At 35.9% G+C, this 12,525-nt stretch overlaps 2 protein-coding genes across 2 annotated transcripts in view; one reads left to right on the forward strand and one right to left on the reverse strand.

Moving 5' to 3' along the window:
* Positions 1–733: 733 nt before the first annotated feature.
* Positions 734–10,716, reverse strand: spt4 (Transcription elongation factor subunit spt4). The gene is made up of 4 exons (XM_090165982.1): positions 10,513–10,716; positions 10,217–10,323; positions 1,473–1,528; positions 734–940 (listed from the first exon to the last, which is right to left on the reverse strand). Exons 1-4 carry the CDS (start codon positions 10,579–10,581, stop codon positions 822–824), a joined length of 351 nt encoding a protein of 116 aa, XP_090022108.1. The 5' UTR covers positions 10,582–10,716; the 3' UTR covers positions 734–821.
* Positions 10,717–10,827: 111 nt separating this feature from the next.
* LOC149958636 (ATP-binding cassette sub-family C member 9-like) overlaps positions 10,828–12,525 on the forward strand; it is a 72,601-nt gene continuing 70,903 nt past the window's right edge. The window contains exon 1 of the mRNA XM_090165979.1: positions 10,828–11,873. Coding sequence (XP_090022105.1) covers positions 11,295–11,873 — 579 coding nt within the window. The 5' untranslated portion in view covers positions 10,828–11,294. The remainder of the gene's footprint in view (positions 11,874–12,525) is intronic.

A 12,525-nucleotide genomic window follows, 5' to 3' on the forward strand; every position in this document is an offset into this window, starting at 1 on the left:
CACGGAATTAAACATGTTTTCCTACTACTATGATGTTTCATGGAAAAAACATGTTTTCCTACTACTATGATGTTTCACGGAATAAAACATGTTTCCTACTACTATGATGTTTCACGGAATAAAACATACCATGTTTTCCTACTACTATGATTTTTCACGGAATAAAACATACCATGTTTTCCTACTACTATGATGTTTCACGCAATTAAACATGTTTTCCTACTACTATGATGTTTCACGGAATTAAACATGTTTTCCTACTACTATGATGTTTCACGGAAAAAACATGTTTTCCTACTACTATGATGTTTCACGGAATAAAACATGTTTCCTACTACTCTGATGTTCCACGGAATAAAACATGTTTTTCTACTACTATGATGTTTCACGGAATAAAACATACCATGTTTTCCTACTACTATGATTTTTCACGGAATAAAACATACCATGTTTTCCTACTACTATGATGTTTCACGGAATTAAACATGTTTTCCTACTACTATGATTTTTCACGGAAAAAACATGTTTTCCTACTACTATGATGTTTCACGGAATAAAACATACCAGGTTTTCCTACTACTATGATGTATCACGGAAAAAACATACCATGTTTTCCTACTACTATATTTTTCACGGAATAAAACACGTTTTCCTACTTATTTGAGTAAATATATGGAAAATTTATTAATTATGGTTAATTTTAATTAGGAAACTGTAAAATTTTGCTAATAAGTGACAACCAAGACAAAATTTATTTCAAAAATATACACACAGCATTAAATAAAATCTTAAAAATGGCGGACAATTCGGTATAGTTCAGTTCAGCTTGTGCTAGTATCCCTGGACTTGTAATGAACTCCCCTACTCTTCAACTCCTGAATAACTCCATTCGGTAATCTCCCAGATACAGAAACCGCGTAGATTCCTTTGTTCATTCTACCTAAAAGTTAAAAAAAATTTGAGCATTTTAAGTGCGAACAAAACCAAAATAAGACGCGTTTATAATCCTCTAAGCCTATTTCGCAATCACTCGTACCCGGAAGTGACTTTGATTGAAGTCCCGGTTTCGTTTTCAATAACCACCCACAGCCGTAGGCGTTATATTGCCTTTTCACATCCTACGTTGACAGTATTCTACCTTATCGTTAAAGGGTCTTCCCTATTCTTTACGCAGTGTCAACTGGCTTGGTATTTCCATAGCGGGGAAACTTTAATAGCGACCCTGCCGCCATCTATGTAGATTATAGCGAACTAGGGATATTTTTTTTTAACTTTTTACGTTTCTCTTCGGTTTAATTAATTTATTATTAGTTTTTATTAAAATGAACGCTTTAAAATTAATATTTTATTATATTTAACGGGCTATTTAAAGATTAATCCAGTTTAGAACTAACTTTCCAATTTGATATTGAATAATTACAATAATTATGACAATTTTAATAATTACAATTAATATTTATAAGTGCACTTACTGACTCTTTGCCACTTTGCCACCCAGCTATCTTCCGGTCCCATTAGTGCGATAAGTCTGTAAATGTAAAAATGATTGAGATTAATTGTCTTAATTTTTATAGGTCAATTTTCTTAATTATAATTAATAATTATTATATAATGGTTATAAATGAAATTTCGGACACTTCAAACTAATAATAAATATGATGAATACATTTTTAATATAATAAGGAAACAAAATTTGTCGTGTTCAAATACCGTGCATTTTAGATCCCGCAGTAAAAAACCCTTTATGACGGACGCTCGTTTCGATGTAATTACCGCTTTTCGGGATGTAAAATCGTAGAATTTCGGCCAATCGCTAAATTCAACCCGATCCCAGCTGCAAGTAACAGAAACGCCGGTGCCATTTATATTTCTTTTACGTCATTTTGACATGCGACATTCTGCATAGATTGGGACATAATATTATCATGAACTAAAATCCTACAAAACTGACCCAATTCTAAGGGATTCCGGGAACTTTACAGGCAAAGATCATACGTCTTGGCTTAGCAGCATGATTCGATGAGAAATATAACTATATTACTTTTATCATGAGTATATCCATATGTATTTACCCCGACTCAGTGGCGAATTAACCAATAGGCTAAGTAGGCTAAGTAGGCTAGGGGCCCGCAACTTATGAAACAGTAATAGGGCCCCAAATTAATCTCAAGCCTAGGGCCGGGGATGTAGTTATAACGCCACTGCTCAAAATATGCTGAAGATGCCGCCAAACTTTCTATTTCGTAACGGCGCGCGAAGCCCGCTTGGTCGCATGTGTTGTCGCGCGCCGTTATTAAATATAGAGTAGTATCGCTTTGTAGCTTTGGGCTTTGTCCGCCATTTAGATGGCAGTTTTTTATCTATAGGAAAAAGCATGGACGACGTCGACGTACGTCACGCCGATATTACTTTGTTTTAATGCTAGTTTTCGGAAACGTTTTTCGATATTGACACTCTCGATCGTCTCCGACTTGGACTGGCAACCCAACTGAGTTGTATCATATTATTATAGTTGGTAGTAGTATATTTTGCCTTATACTTATCGGTGTTCCGTTACTTATGGTTTTATCCAATTGCTAACCCAAAATAAACTATTTTATTACGACAACTAAATTTTGTTCATTCCTTCGAAATCAGGACTGAAACAGGTACAAATTACCGGGACCCTTGAAGCCTGTAGTGGACCCTAGTAGGGACCAAGAAAACGTATAGTTTTCTTTAGTAATAATGGTTATTTCAAGGTCCAGAAATTATGGTTTTCCCGCTGTCCAACTAACCAAACATACAAAAAGGTAAAACTATCTAGAAAAATTCCTTGTTCGATATTAGAAAACTCAGTTGCGTTGTACCTTAGTAATTAAATTTAAATTATATAGAATTAAGTTAGTCAAAAATAGTAAAAACATTTTCCCTTAATTCCTTAAAAACTCAATTATAAGCATTTAGAAGAAACGCGTTCAAACCAAAACTTACACTAGACATGACGATAAGATTGAATTATTCCAAAGATTTTGCACAAAATTTTCCAAAGTAAGCGCGGGTTTCTTGACAGCCTGAACCCGGTAAGACCAAAATATTATTTGAAATAATTTCTAGCTTATATACTTTTATTTGTAAGGGGTACGCCTAACACCCCCCAAAAAACACAACTTGAAATACTATTGGTCCAAATTTATAAAAAAAAGGCTTCTTTTGCGTGGCTTATGGCGAAATTTAAAGGTGGAAATATTAAGGTTATAAAGCTTTTTTATTCAAATCATTTGACGGGGTTTGAAAATTCATGACGATGACCTTGAGATATGAATGGACCATGACAGAAGCCTTATTTATGTTTTGACATCCCCCAAATTTTGAAGGTCGTGGTATTTCATTTTTAAATCTTTTCGAGTTAGAACACGTGCGTTGAAAACTTTCTACCGACGCATTTGCAACCACGGAGTCCATTTCTCAAATTTAATACCCCTTTTTTGAATATATCCATATTATTATACAATCTTTTATAAAAATCTATTGTTGAAATATTTTTAACGTCCATTTCGTATAGGAATGACATTTGTACATATTTTTTCTCTTGGTTAAGTTCTTTTTTTTAAGCTTTTATATATTTTGTTTTATATTTTAACCACACTTTTATAATTACTCGGTATAATAAAACCTTATTTCTTTAAAGACAGTTTGAAAACTAAAGTAGGCTTCTTATTCTTGTGAAAAATTGATAAATAATTTACGTTCAGCGTTAATTAAATTTAATTATTACTACTAATACTGAATTGGCATTACTATAGAAACTAGTTTTGTACTTTTCAATAATTACATTAAAGTATCAGAAGCGATTAAAAAAATTTAAATATACAAACATTTGTGCCTTTAAAGCCAAAAAAACAACGTTATAGCGTCTGATTAGTCAAAAATTTAATTAGCTACAAATCTTGTACCAAGTATAATTTTTGTTGTTGTTTATAAGTGTAACGTTTCTTTGCTCGTAGTTACAGCGATAACAGTACCATTTAATTAAAACTTTACTAATCTCCACCTAAAGATAAATAAATATAGCTAAGGTGACCTACTTCAACAGAGTAGATTTAAAAATATAGCAATGTTATAACTGAACTATTCATGAAAATAATTAATGGTTATTGCAATGAATACGATATTTTGTTTAAAATTTTAACCGATGAATGAGTAGGGTTTCTAACTCAAATGTCCAATCTGGCCAAACTTTCGCCCCTAAAAAGGGGGAAAACATACAATAAGTGCCGGTGGGCTAGAATGGCGGCTAGCCATTTCAGTAGTCAAGGAATAATTATTAAAAAAAATTAAATATTATCCTCGGAAAACCTAATAACACTATTTAATTTAAATGCCCAGAGCTAATAATTTCCGCAAGCTTAGTATTAAAAAAAACTACACTTTGGTCATCTTAAACTGCAGTAAGGAACTGCCCTAAACAATGTATCGTAAACTAGAAAAGTCGTTTCTAAGGATTACATTAAAATAGTCTAGACGAGACAACACCGAAAAAAGTTAGGCCTTGGAAAATAAATCACACTGATAATGCTATACCGAAACGACAACCTTGTCGGATAGAAACTGAACGATTCAAAGGCTGTGCGAGTAGTGGTTTTAGTATCAATTTTTTTTTCACCGAGTATTCGAGTCGAGTAATATAGTACTGGATTAAGGGGAAACTTTCTCTTATTCGAGTCGAGTAACTGAAAAAAACCTCGAGTAATAATTTTAACTAGTCGGGTTATCGAGTACTTGATTAGGAGCTGGTTTTATTCAAGTCATTATGAAATTAAATTTAAAAAGAGTGTAAAATAATGCCGATTTTACCGCTCATAAAAGAGCGGAAAGAGAGGAGCGCCGATTTTACCGCTCAAACAAGAGCGGAAAGAGAGGAGCGCCGATTTTACCGCTCAAACAAGAGCGGAAAGAGAGGAGCGCCGATTTTACCGCTCAAACAAGAGCGGAAAGAGAGGAGCGCCGATTTTACCGCTCAAACAAGAGCGGAAAGAGAGGAGCGCCGATTTTACCGCTCAAACAAGAGCGGAAAGAGAGGAGCGCCGATTTTACCGCTCAAACAAGAGCGGAAAGACAGGAGCGAAAATTTTACCGCTCAAAAAGACGTGAGCGTGAGCGGCTCTTTGACGAAAATGCCCAACACTGACTATGCAAATGTTTGATTTTAAGTGAGTTACAAGCAGCGGGTTGGAATGCTTTTTCGTTTTTAGACAAGAGAGGGGGAGGTCGGTACAAATTATCGGGGCCCGTGCAGACTCGGGAGCGTATTTGGAACAAACGAGGTATTCTTCTGACGTAAAATGTTTCGTATATTCGATAGTTACGGCTTTATCAACGGTGATAGTGAGTGTAGGGAGCCGTTGGCTCGCGTGGCATGAAGGGCTTGCCACCACCCTCCTACGCGTTGTAACCCGAACACCTGAATTAATGCCTAGCTGATTATTATATTTTCCCGGGGCCACTCTCAGCGGCCCTGGTGGCGTGAAGAATAACTACTTGGCATTTTTAGTTAAAAAAAGTTATTTATTTTCTTAAAAATCTTTTAAAATATGGCAGCTAGGACTAGGAGCAACAAACACAAGGAGAACGCAGCTAACTTTTAAACACGCTAACGCAGTGTTGTGTACAAATTTCATTGGATGAGCCTTTACGCTGAGCGTTTTACTGAAAGGGGGAAGTCAATTTCCGAATTTTCCCCTTCCGATGGCAGCAGGCGCTAAACCGCCTAACCAATGAAAAATGTACGCGAGAAAATCCACGACTTTTGACGGGTTCCGTTCTCATTGTCTGGGGTGCTGTGTTTGTTGCTCCTAGATGGCATAATTGTGCGCTCGGAGAGCAAGTGCTTTAAATACCTTAATTTCTAAAAATTCCTTAATTTTCCCTCTCGTCCAAAATAAAATCCTGTGAGCCCGAGCTCAATTTGAGACCGAGCTGAGGTATTTTAAATAAATATTGTGAGCCTAAAACGAGACTGATTGAGCCCGAGCCCGATACCGATTTGAATGAGCTCGATTTCCTTCCAATTCGCGATATCGTTAAGCCCTAAGCCCACGCTCGAAATTTATTTTGGCAAACAAAATCGTTCCCGGGATCAGGGCTGCCTCGCCACCTCCGACTCCCTTCCAGATGTGCCAGTGATGCCGGAATGGAACTCGAAAACACTAATTGGTCTATTTGATATATAAATTGCGCGATGAATCATCGAGTTCGGGCTTGAGCCTTAAGTAGTTTTAAAACATAGTGAGACCGAGGTCGAGGCCACCATTTTATTTGGAAATACCTATAGTGAGCCTGAGCCCGAAATCACATGTCGAATTGTAATTGTTGCGAGCCCGAGCACGAACCCGAGACCAACCGTCGATTTGTAAATATAGTGAGCCCGAGTCGGTTTGTAGACCTCACATCAGCTGGGAAATTTAGATTGCGAGGTCAATCCCGAGACCCGGCCAATAATTGGTGAGATCATAGACAGTATATATCCCTAAGGGGACGAGAATACGCTCTGATTTTTAGACCCCATCACAGTCGCTTTGCGGCCAGCTGCAAGAGTTCGTGTCGATGCTAGGGCCCCAACTGAATAAAGACGGCCGTACGGGAACTTTCAAGGTCATTTGAGGCGGCTCTTGGCGTTGACATATGCACGTGAACATTGGTTCCCTACAGATGAAGTCCTCCACCGCGATTGAAAAGCCTAAAACTAATTGGACCATGATTCAACATAGTCAGCTAAACTATGCTGAGCTAATACCCAAGGAACCGGACAGGCTTCAACTAGTGACTTGTGAATCCAATTACCGGTGGCCGGGATCAAGTACCTTTAATCGTACAAGTAGAATCAAGTACCCTTAACGGTACAAGTACCTTTAACAGTACAAGTAGAATCAAGTACCTTTAACAGTACAATTAGGATCAAGTACCTTTAACCGTACAATTAGGATCAAGTACCTTTAACCGTACAATTAGGATCAAGTACCTTTAACCGTACAAGTACAATCAAGTACCTTTAACCGTACAAGTACGATCAAGTACCTTTAACCGTACAAGTACGATCAAGTACCTTTAACCGTACAAGTACGATCAAGTATCTTTAACAAGTACGACCAAGTACCTTTAACCGTACAAGTACGATCAAGTACCTTTAACCGTACAAGTACAATCAAGTACCTTTAACAGTACAAGTAGAATCAAGTACCTTTAACAGTACAATTAGGATCAAGTACCTTTAACCGTACAATTAGGATCAAGTACCTTTAACCGTACAATTAGGATCAAGTACCTTTAACCGTACAATTAGGATCAAGTACCTTTAACCGTACAAGTACAATCAAGTACCTTTAACCGTACAAGTACGATCAAGTACCTTTAACCGTACAAGTACAATCAAGTACCTTTAACCGTACAAGTACGATCAAGTACCTTTAACCGTACAAGTACGATCAAGTACCTTTAACCGTACAAGTACGATCAAGTACCTTTAACCGTACAAGTACGATCAAGTACCTTTAACCGTACAAGTACGATCAAGTACCTTTAACCGTACAAGAACGATCAAGTACCTTTAACCGTACAAGTACGATCAAGTACCTTTAACCGTACAAGTACGATCAAGTACCTTTAACCGTACAAGTACGATCAAGTACCTTTAACCGTACAAGTACGATCAAGTATCTTTAACAAGTACGATCAAGTACCTTTAACAAGTACGATCAAAAACGCTAACCGTTACGCGACTTCTTGTTTTCGTAGATTCGCGAAATAGACTAGGCGCCCACTGGCTCTCTGTTTCGTATCCGTCCTGCCTTCCACAAGGCATTGTCTCCGTTACGAAGCAAAGGCTTGTGGAAGCTAGGACGGAGACGTTACGGGGAGCAGTGAGCGCTTGGCCATAGAATGACGACGAAAATTAAGTGTAGGCCTAACTGACGAGCTACTAACTGGGGGGAATCTGGGTGAATGGTAACAAATATAAAACCACCAGATCCATGTAAGCCTGGTTAACAAAGCATGCGGCTAGTAGGTGCTGTCTGTAAAACCCCAAAACGTCAAATTCGGTGACGCCATTTTCTGTAAGACGGAAAAGGTACAAAATAGGCCAGGATAAAAATTACATAATAATAATAATAATCAGCTAGGCTAATACCCAAGGCCTAAGTCATCAAGCGACTTTTGAAGCCTTTAATTCAGGTGGCCGGGTTACAATGCGTAGGAGGGTGGTGGCAAGCCCTGCATGCCACGCGAGCCACTTCAGCCTTGAGAATTTTAATTAATAATTTATTGCCCATTTTTTTTGGTAACTGTTTTGGTACTATTACATAGTCTTCAGTAATGAAATTCCCCCGTTGCGTGTTTGCCAGTTTTGAAATTGTCGGACAAGTCGCGTGAGACGCCGCTCGAGCGCTCATGATCTAGCTTTGAATTCTCAATTTTCCCGCGCCAGTTTTCGCGTCTCATAATTCAAATAACGTTTGTGGCGTCCTCACGTGGTACAAAATTGAGGACAAACATGAACTTGAAATATTTTAAAACGTTGGAGGGATGTGTGAAATGGTTTTTTAGTTTTGTAAAAAGGTAGATAATTGTTGGAAGTATTTCGTAACTCGTCTGGCATCACGTACAGCTAAAACGGTTACCAAATGATTAGAGCTTGAAAAACATGGAATATTATATTTTTCTAAGGTTGTACAATTTTAAATCGGGAAATTAATTGGGAATAGTTTGGCAAATTAAAATTATGGCTTAGGTTTAATTTTTTACATATAATGAATGTGGTTAAACTTTAATTGTTCATTAGACTAATTTTATAACTTTAATACTATATTTATATTTGTTTAATATTATGATGATCGTTCTCTGTGGGAATTTTATGACGTCATGCTTTAGCACAGGGAAATTAAAAATACTCCTGATGCTCGAAAATATGACTTCTTTTCAATGATAAATTATATTTTGACACTAGGACTAAATCTGGGGCAATGTTAATTTTACGTAATTTATCGTGTATTAGGTACCTTGTTTTACCCACTTTTACTAGGAACCAATCAGAACAGTTTTTCTAAGGAAAAACCAAAAAATATTTAAGACCATCAGTGGGAATACATGGCATTCAAAATGTTTCGTTATATTTCATTGTAAATAGTAAAAATACTATGACCCTGAACATGCGTTCTTCCTTTACCCCATGGGCAGCTTTTGGGGTGTATTACTGATGGCTTGGGGTACTTCAATTTATAACCCAGACCAGCAATAAAAAAATACAATACTGGTAATGATAATTTTTTACTTAGATCACCAATAACTGAATTAAATCAGTTTTTCTCCCAGGTTTTTTTACTTGATTAGCGAAAGACAATACTGAATAAATCTAAAAATTTGACCGTACGCTTATTAAATGTTATGTAATTAACAATAACATATTGAGTACAAGACAAATCTACACATCCAATAATCCAATTTTGCCCTCATAATCGCATTTGATAATATTTAAAATGAGGCACGATAATAGTTAACTCTGATCAAGAATAATTGATTCTGTCATGCCCCACTTTAAAAACAAGAGAAAAATGTTTAAATGACATATTTCAAATTAATAAAAATGTAACATAAACGCAAAATTATTAGAAAAAAATTAGGCTCGTATAATTGAGTAAAACAGTATGAAGTAAAATATATTTTTCCTTTGTGATCCCTTCACGAGAGGCGACCAAGAAATTTCTGATTAAAACGATTTTTAATACCTTCAGAAAAATGAAACGTCTCCTGTACTTTTGATTTTACTAAAATATTGAATTAAATGGTCTAGTTTAGAAAAAAAAAATCCTATTTTGCATAAGGCTATTATTTTTATTTAGATGGACCTTCAATAAACTGTCAAAAATGACGAAAAAATATCAAAACGTTTCCATTGACTCATTGAGTAGCAACGTGATTCTATGTTTTCCCTTCCATTGCAACACAAATGGGCATTAATATCCCGCTAACGCAAATTTTATACATTCCTAAAAACCTTCTGACCTTCATATGGAATATTTTTAACTTTTTAAAGTTTATTAAGCTTTTTTAAATCAAATGGTTTTTTTTTGTTACTAAACATTATAAAAAGACTTTACGGAATTAATTCAAAGATTTAAAGCATTTGTTAAACATGCCAAATCTATTTATAACTTGAATTTCAAAAAATGTATATTATTACCCATCAAAATTTGAGCTGGTGCAATCATAAACCATATCACGGTTGTTTTTCAGGGCCAAATAGTCGTCACAGTTATCGCAACCGTCATTTTCAAACTTCTCGAACGTCTATTAAAAAGTTTTCAGTAAGAATTTTAAATTGCCTGGATAAGGGTTACTATATTTCTAAGGTTTTAACTTAGTTGGGATTCTAATGTAACTTTTTTACCCATCTTAATCTATCTCTTCTTTCACTGGAAAACCCAAAAACTGACCAAGGCTTAGTTAACAAATTATAAACACAAAAATATATATTACCTTAACCATTGAACATAGTAAACAAGCTCGAAGGTTTTTCAAATCTGGAGGAATGCTTTCCAGTGACATTTTGAAGTTACTGGTTAAAATAAAACACTTTGAAACTGATTTTTAATCGCAGTCTTCACATCAACATATCAGCCATTATTATTTTTATGCCGGGTTGCCAGTAACCGGGATAATATTCACTCAGAGATTTCCATTTTACCGCATAGATGGCGACACAATATTCAAACAGCTGTCAAATTTTAAAGGGAATGCGAGGGTGGGACTGGGGGAGGAAGACGACGCATTAATTTTCACAGTAGGCGTGAGAAAGCACGATTATATACTCGTTTTGAATGAGTTTTGATACGCCGTATCGTAGTTGCTTCGCGTTTTATCGTGTCTAATTCGCTAGTTCTACGATCTTTTACGAAGCACATTAATTATTAAGGTAATAACCGTCAGGAATCTTCTGAAGGAGGCTAAACTTGGAACAGGTGTTGCTCTGGCCAGCGTTTTTCGGTAAAGTAATAAATATACTAGGCTGCATAAACAAGTTTTGCTATGGTTCATTTGATTGTACTGTATAATCTCAAGATAAACCAAATACAAGCGAGTGAAAAAATATTTACTCAAACCCAAGGAGCGTTCGTCTCCAGGTCTTGGCTAGAGTTCCTTAAAAAGGATCTTATACATGCGGTCTCGAACAAATTTTCTGTGGGTGTATGAACTTGTAGGAGTATTTAGTCATTTTATGGAGACCGGTATATAGGTGTTGTCAAAAAATATAATTCAAAATGGTATCTTTTTGTGGTGGATATATTTTTCCACTGGGAAACGAAACTTTAGAAATACTACCTCAATATAAAGAATGTGTGACTGATTTAGCAAATTTATTACTGAATATTGTGCTGTGTTTATTAATACTTTGTTTGCTCTTATGGCTACAGTTTATAAAGAAAGTTACTGTTGACAAAGACATTGCTCAATATTACTACGAACATTCTTCCCGGTGGATTTTAAGTATGTGTTTAATATTTTGCCACTTGTTCAGTGTTGCGGAGGGAATTTTAAGTTCCCAGCTTGTCTCCAAGCCTTCAGAACAGCTTCATTTCATAATTACCCCGGTTGTATCATTTACATCCGCGGTTTTAGCCTTAATATATTACCATAAAGTCGAGGCTAAAAACTGCCCAAAGTATTTATTACTACTTTTAATATACTGGCCATTGGCTTCATTCGTAAAAATTGCAAAGTTATTAGTGCTTTATGAAAGTGGAATCAATATTTATTATCTGCGACTGAAACTAACATGGGCCGATGTGGTGCTTTACTCATTGCTCGGAGGGATTGAGCTCACCGTTCTACTACAACAGGTAATATATTTTTATATAACTTATCGTTTTGTTTCAATGTAGTAGTAAGTTATTAACTCCTTGGTTAGCTAAGCATCTAGTTAAAATTTTTAAACGCGAACGTTTGTAAGTTCTAAAAGCTTCATTACCAAAATTGACCATATTTTATATAACCAAAACGCAAAATTTGTTTACGTGCTTACTATAATAAATACTAGTTTCGGCTAATTTTAGAGGACTAGATCCAGATGCCAGGGAATTTTGCGTAGACGTTCCCATTGACACATTTCTATAGGTATATTAAAACGGTGCAGTAGAACTAACGGTGGAGTAAATTTAGGAATTAAGCTAATAAGTAGAAGAGAACTCGCGAAGCATTTATTCAATTTCATCTCGTGCTACCCGCATATAAAGTGGTTATATCTATATAATGGGTGTACATTCAATCGAAAATAACATGTAAATATGTTTTGGTAGTGGTTTTTTTAATTGACAATGTCTTTGGTCAATAGACCAAAGAAGTCTATGATCTAAGGTGCAATAACACTTACGACGAATATATGCTGCACCAAATACTTTTAATACGTCATTAATCAGGGCTGCGACTGTACCTGGAAAAATCAGGGAATTTCAAAATGGGTTTAAAGACTGGGAATTGTAAAACCTATTAAAA

This window comes from Leiobunum rupestre, chromosome 2 (genome assembly GCF_980474605.1).
Source record: "Leiobunum rupestre chromosome 2, qqLeiRupe1.1.hap1, whole genome shotgun sequence".
NCBI classification, from domain to species: domain Eukaryota; kingdom Metazoa; phylum Arthropoda; class Arachnida; order Opiliones; family Sclerosomatidae; genus Leiobunum; species Leiobunum rupestre.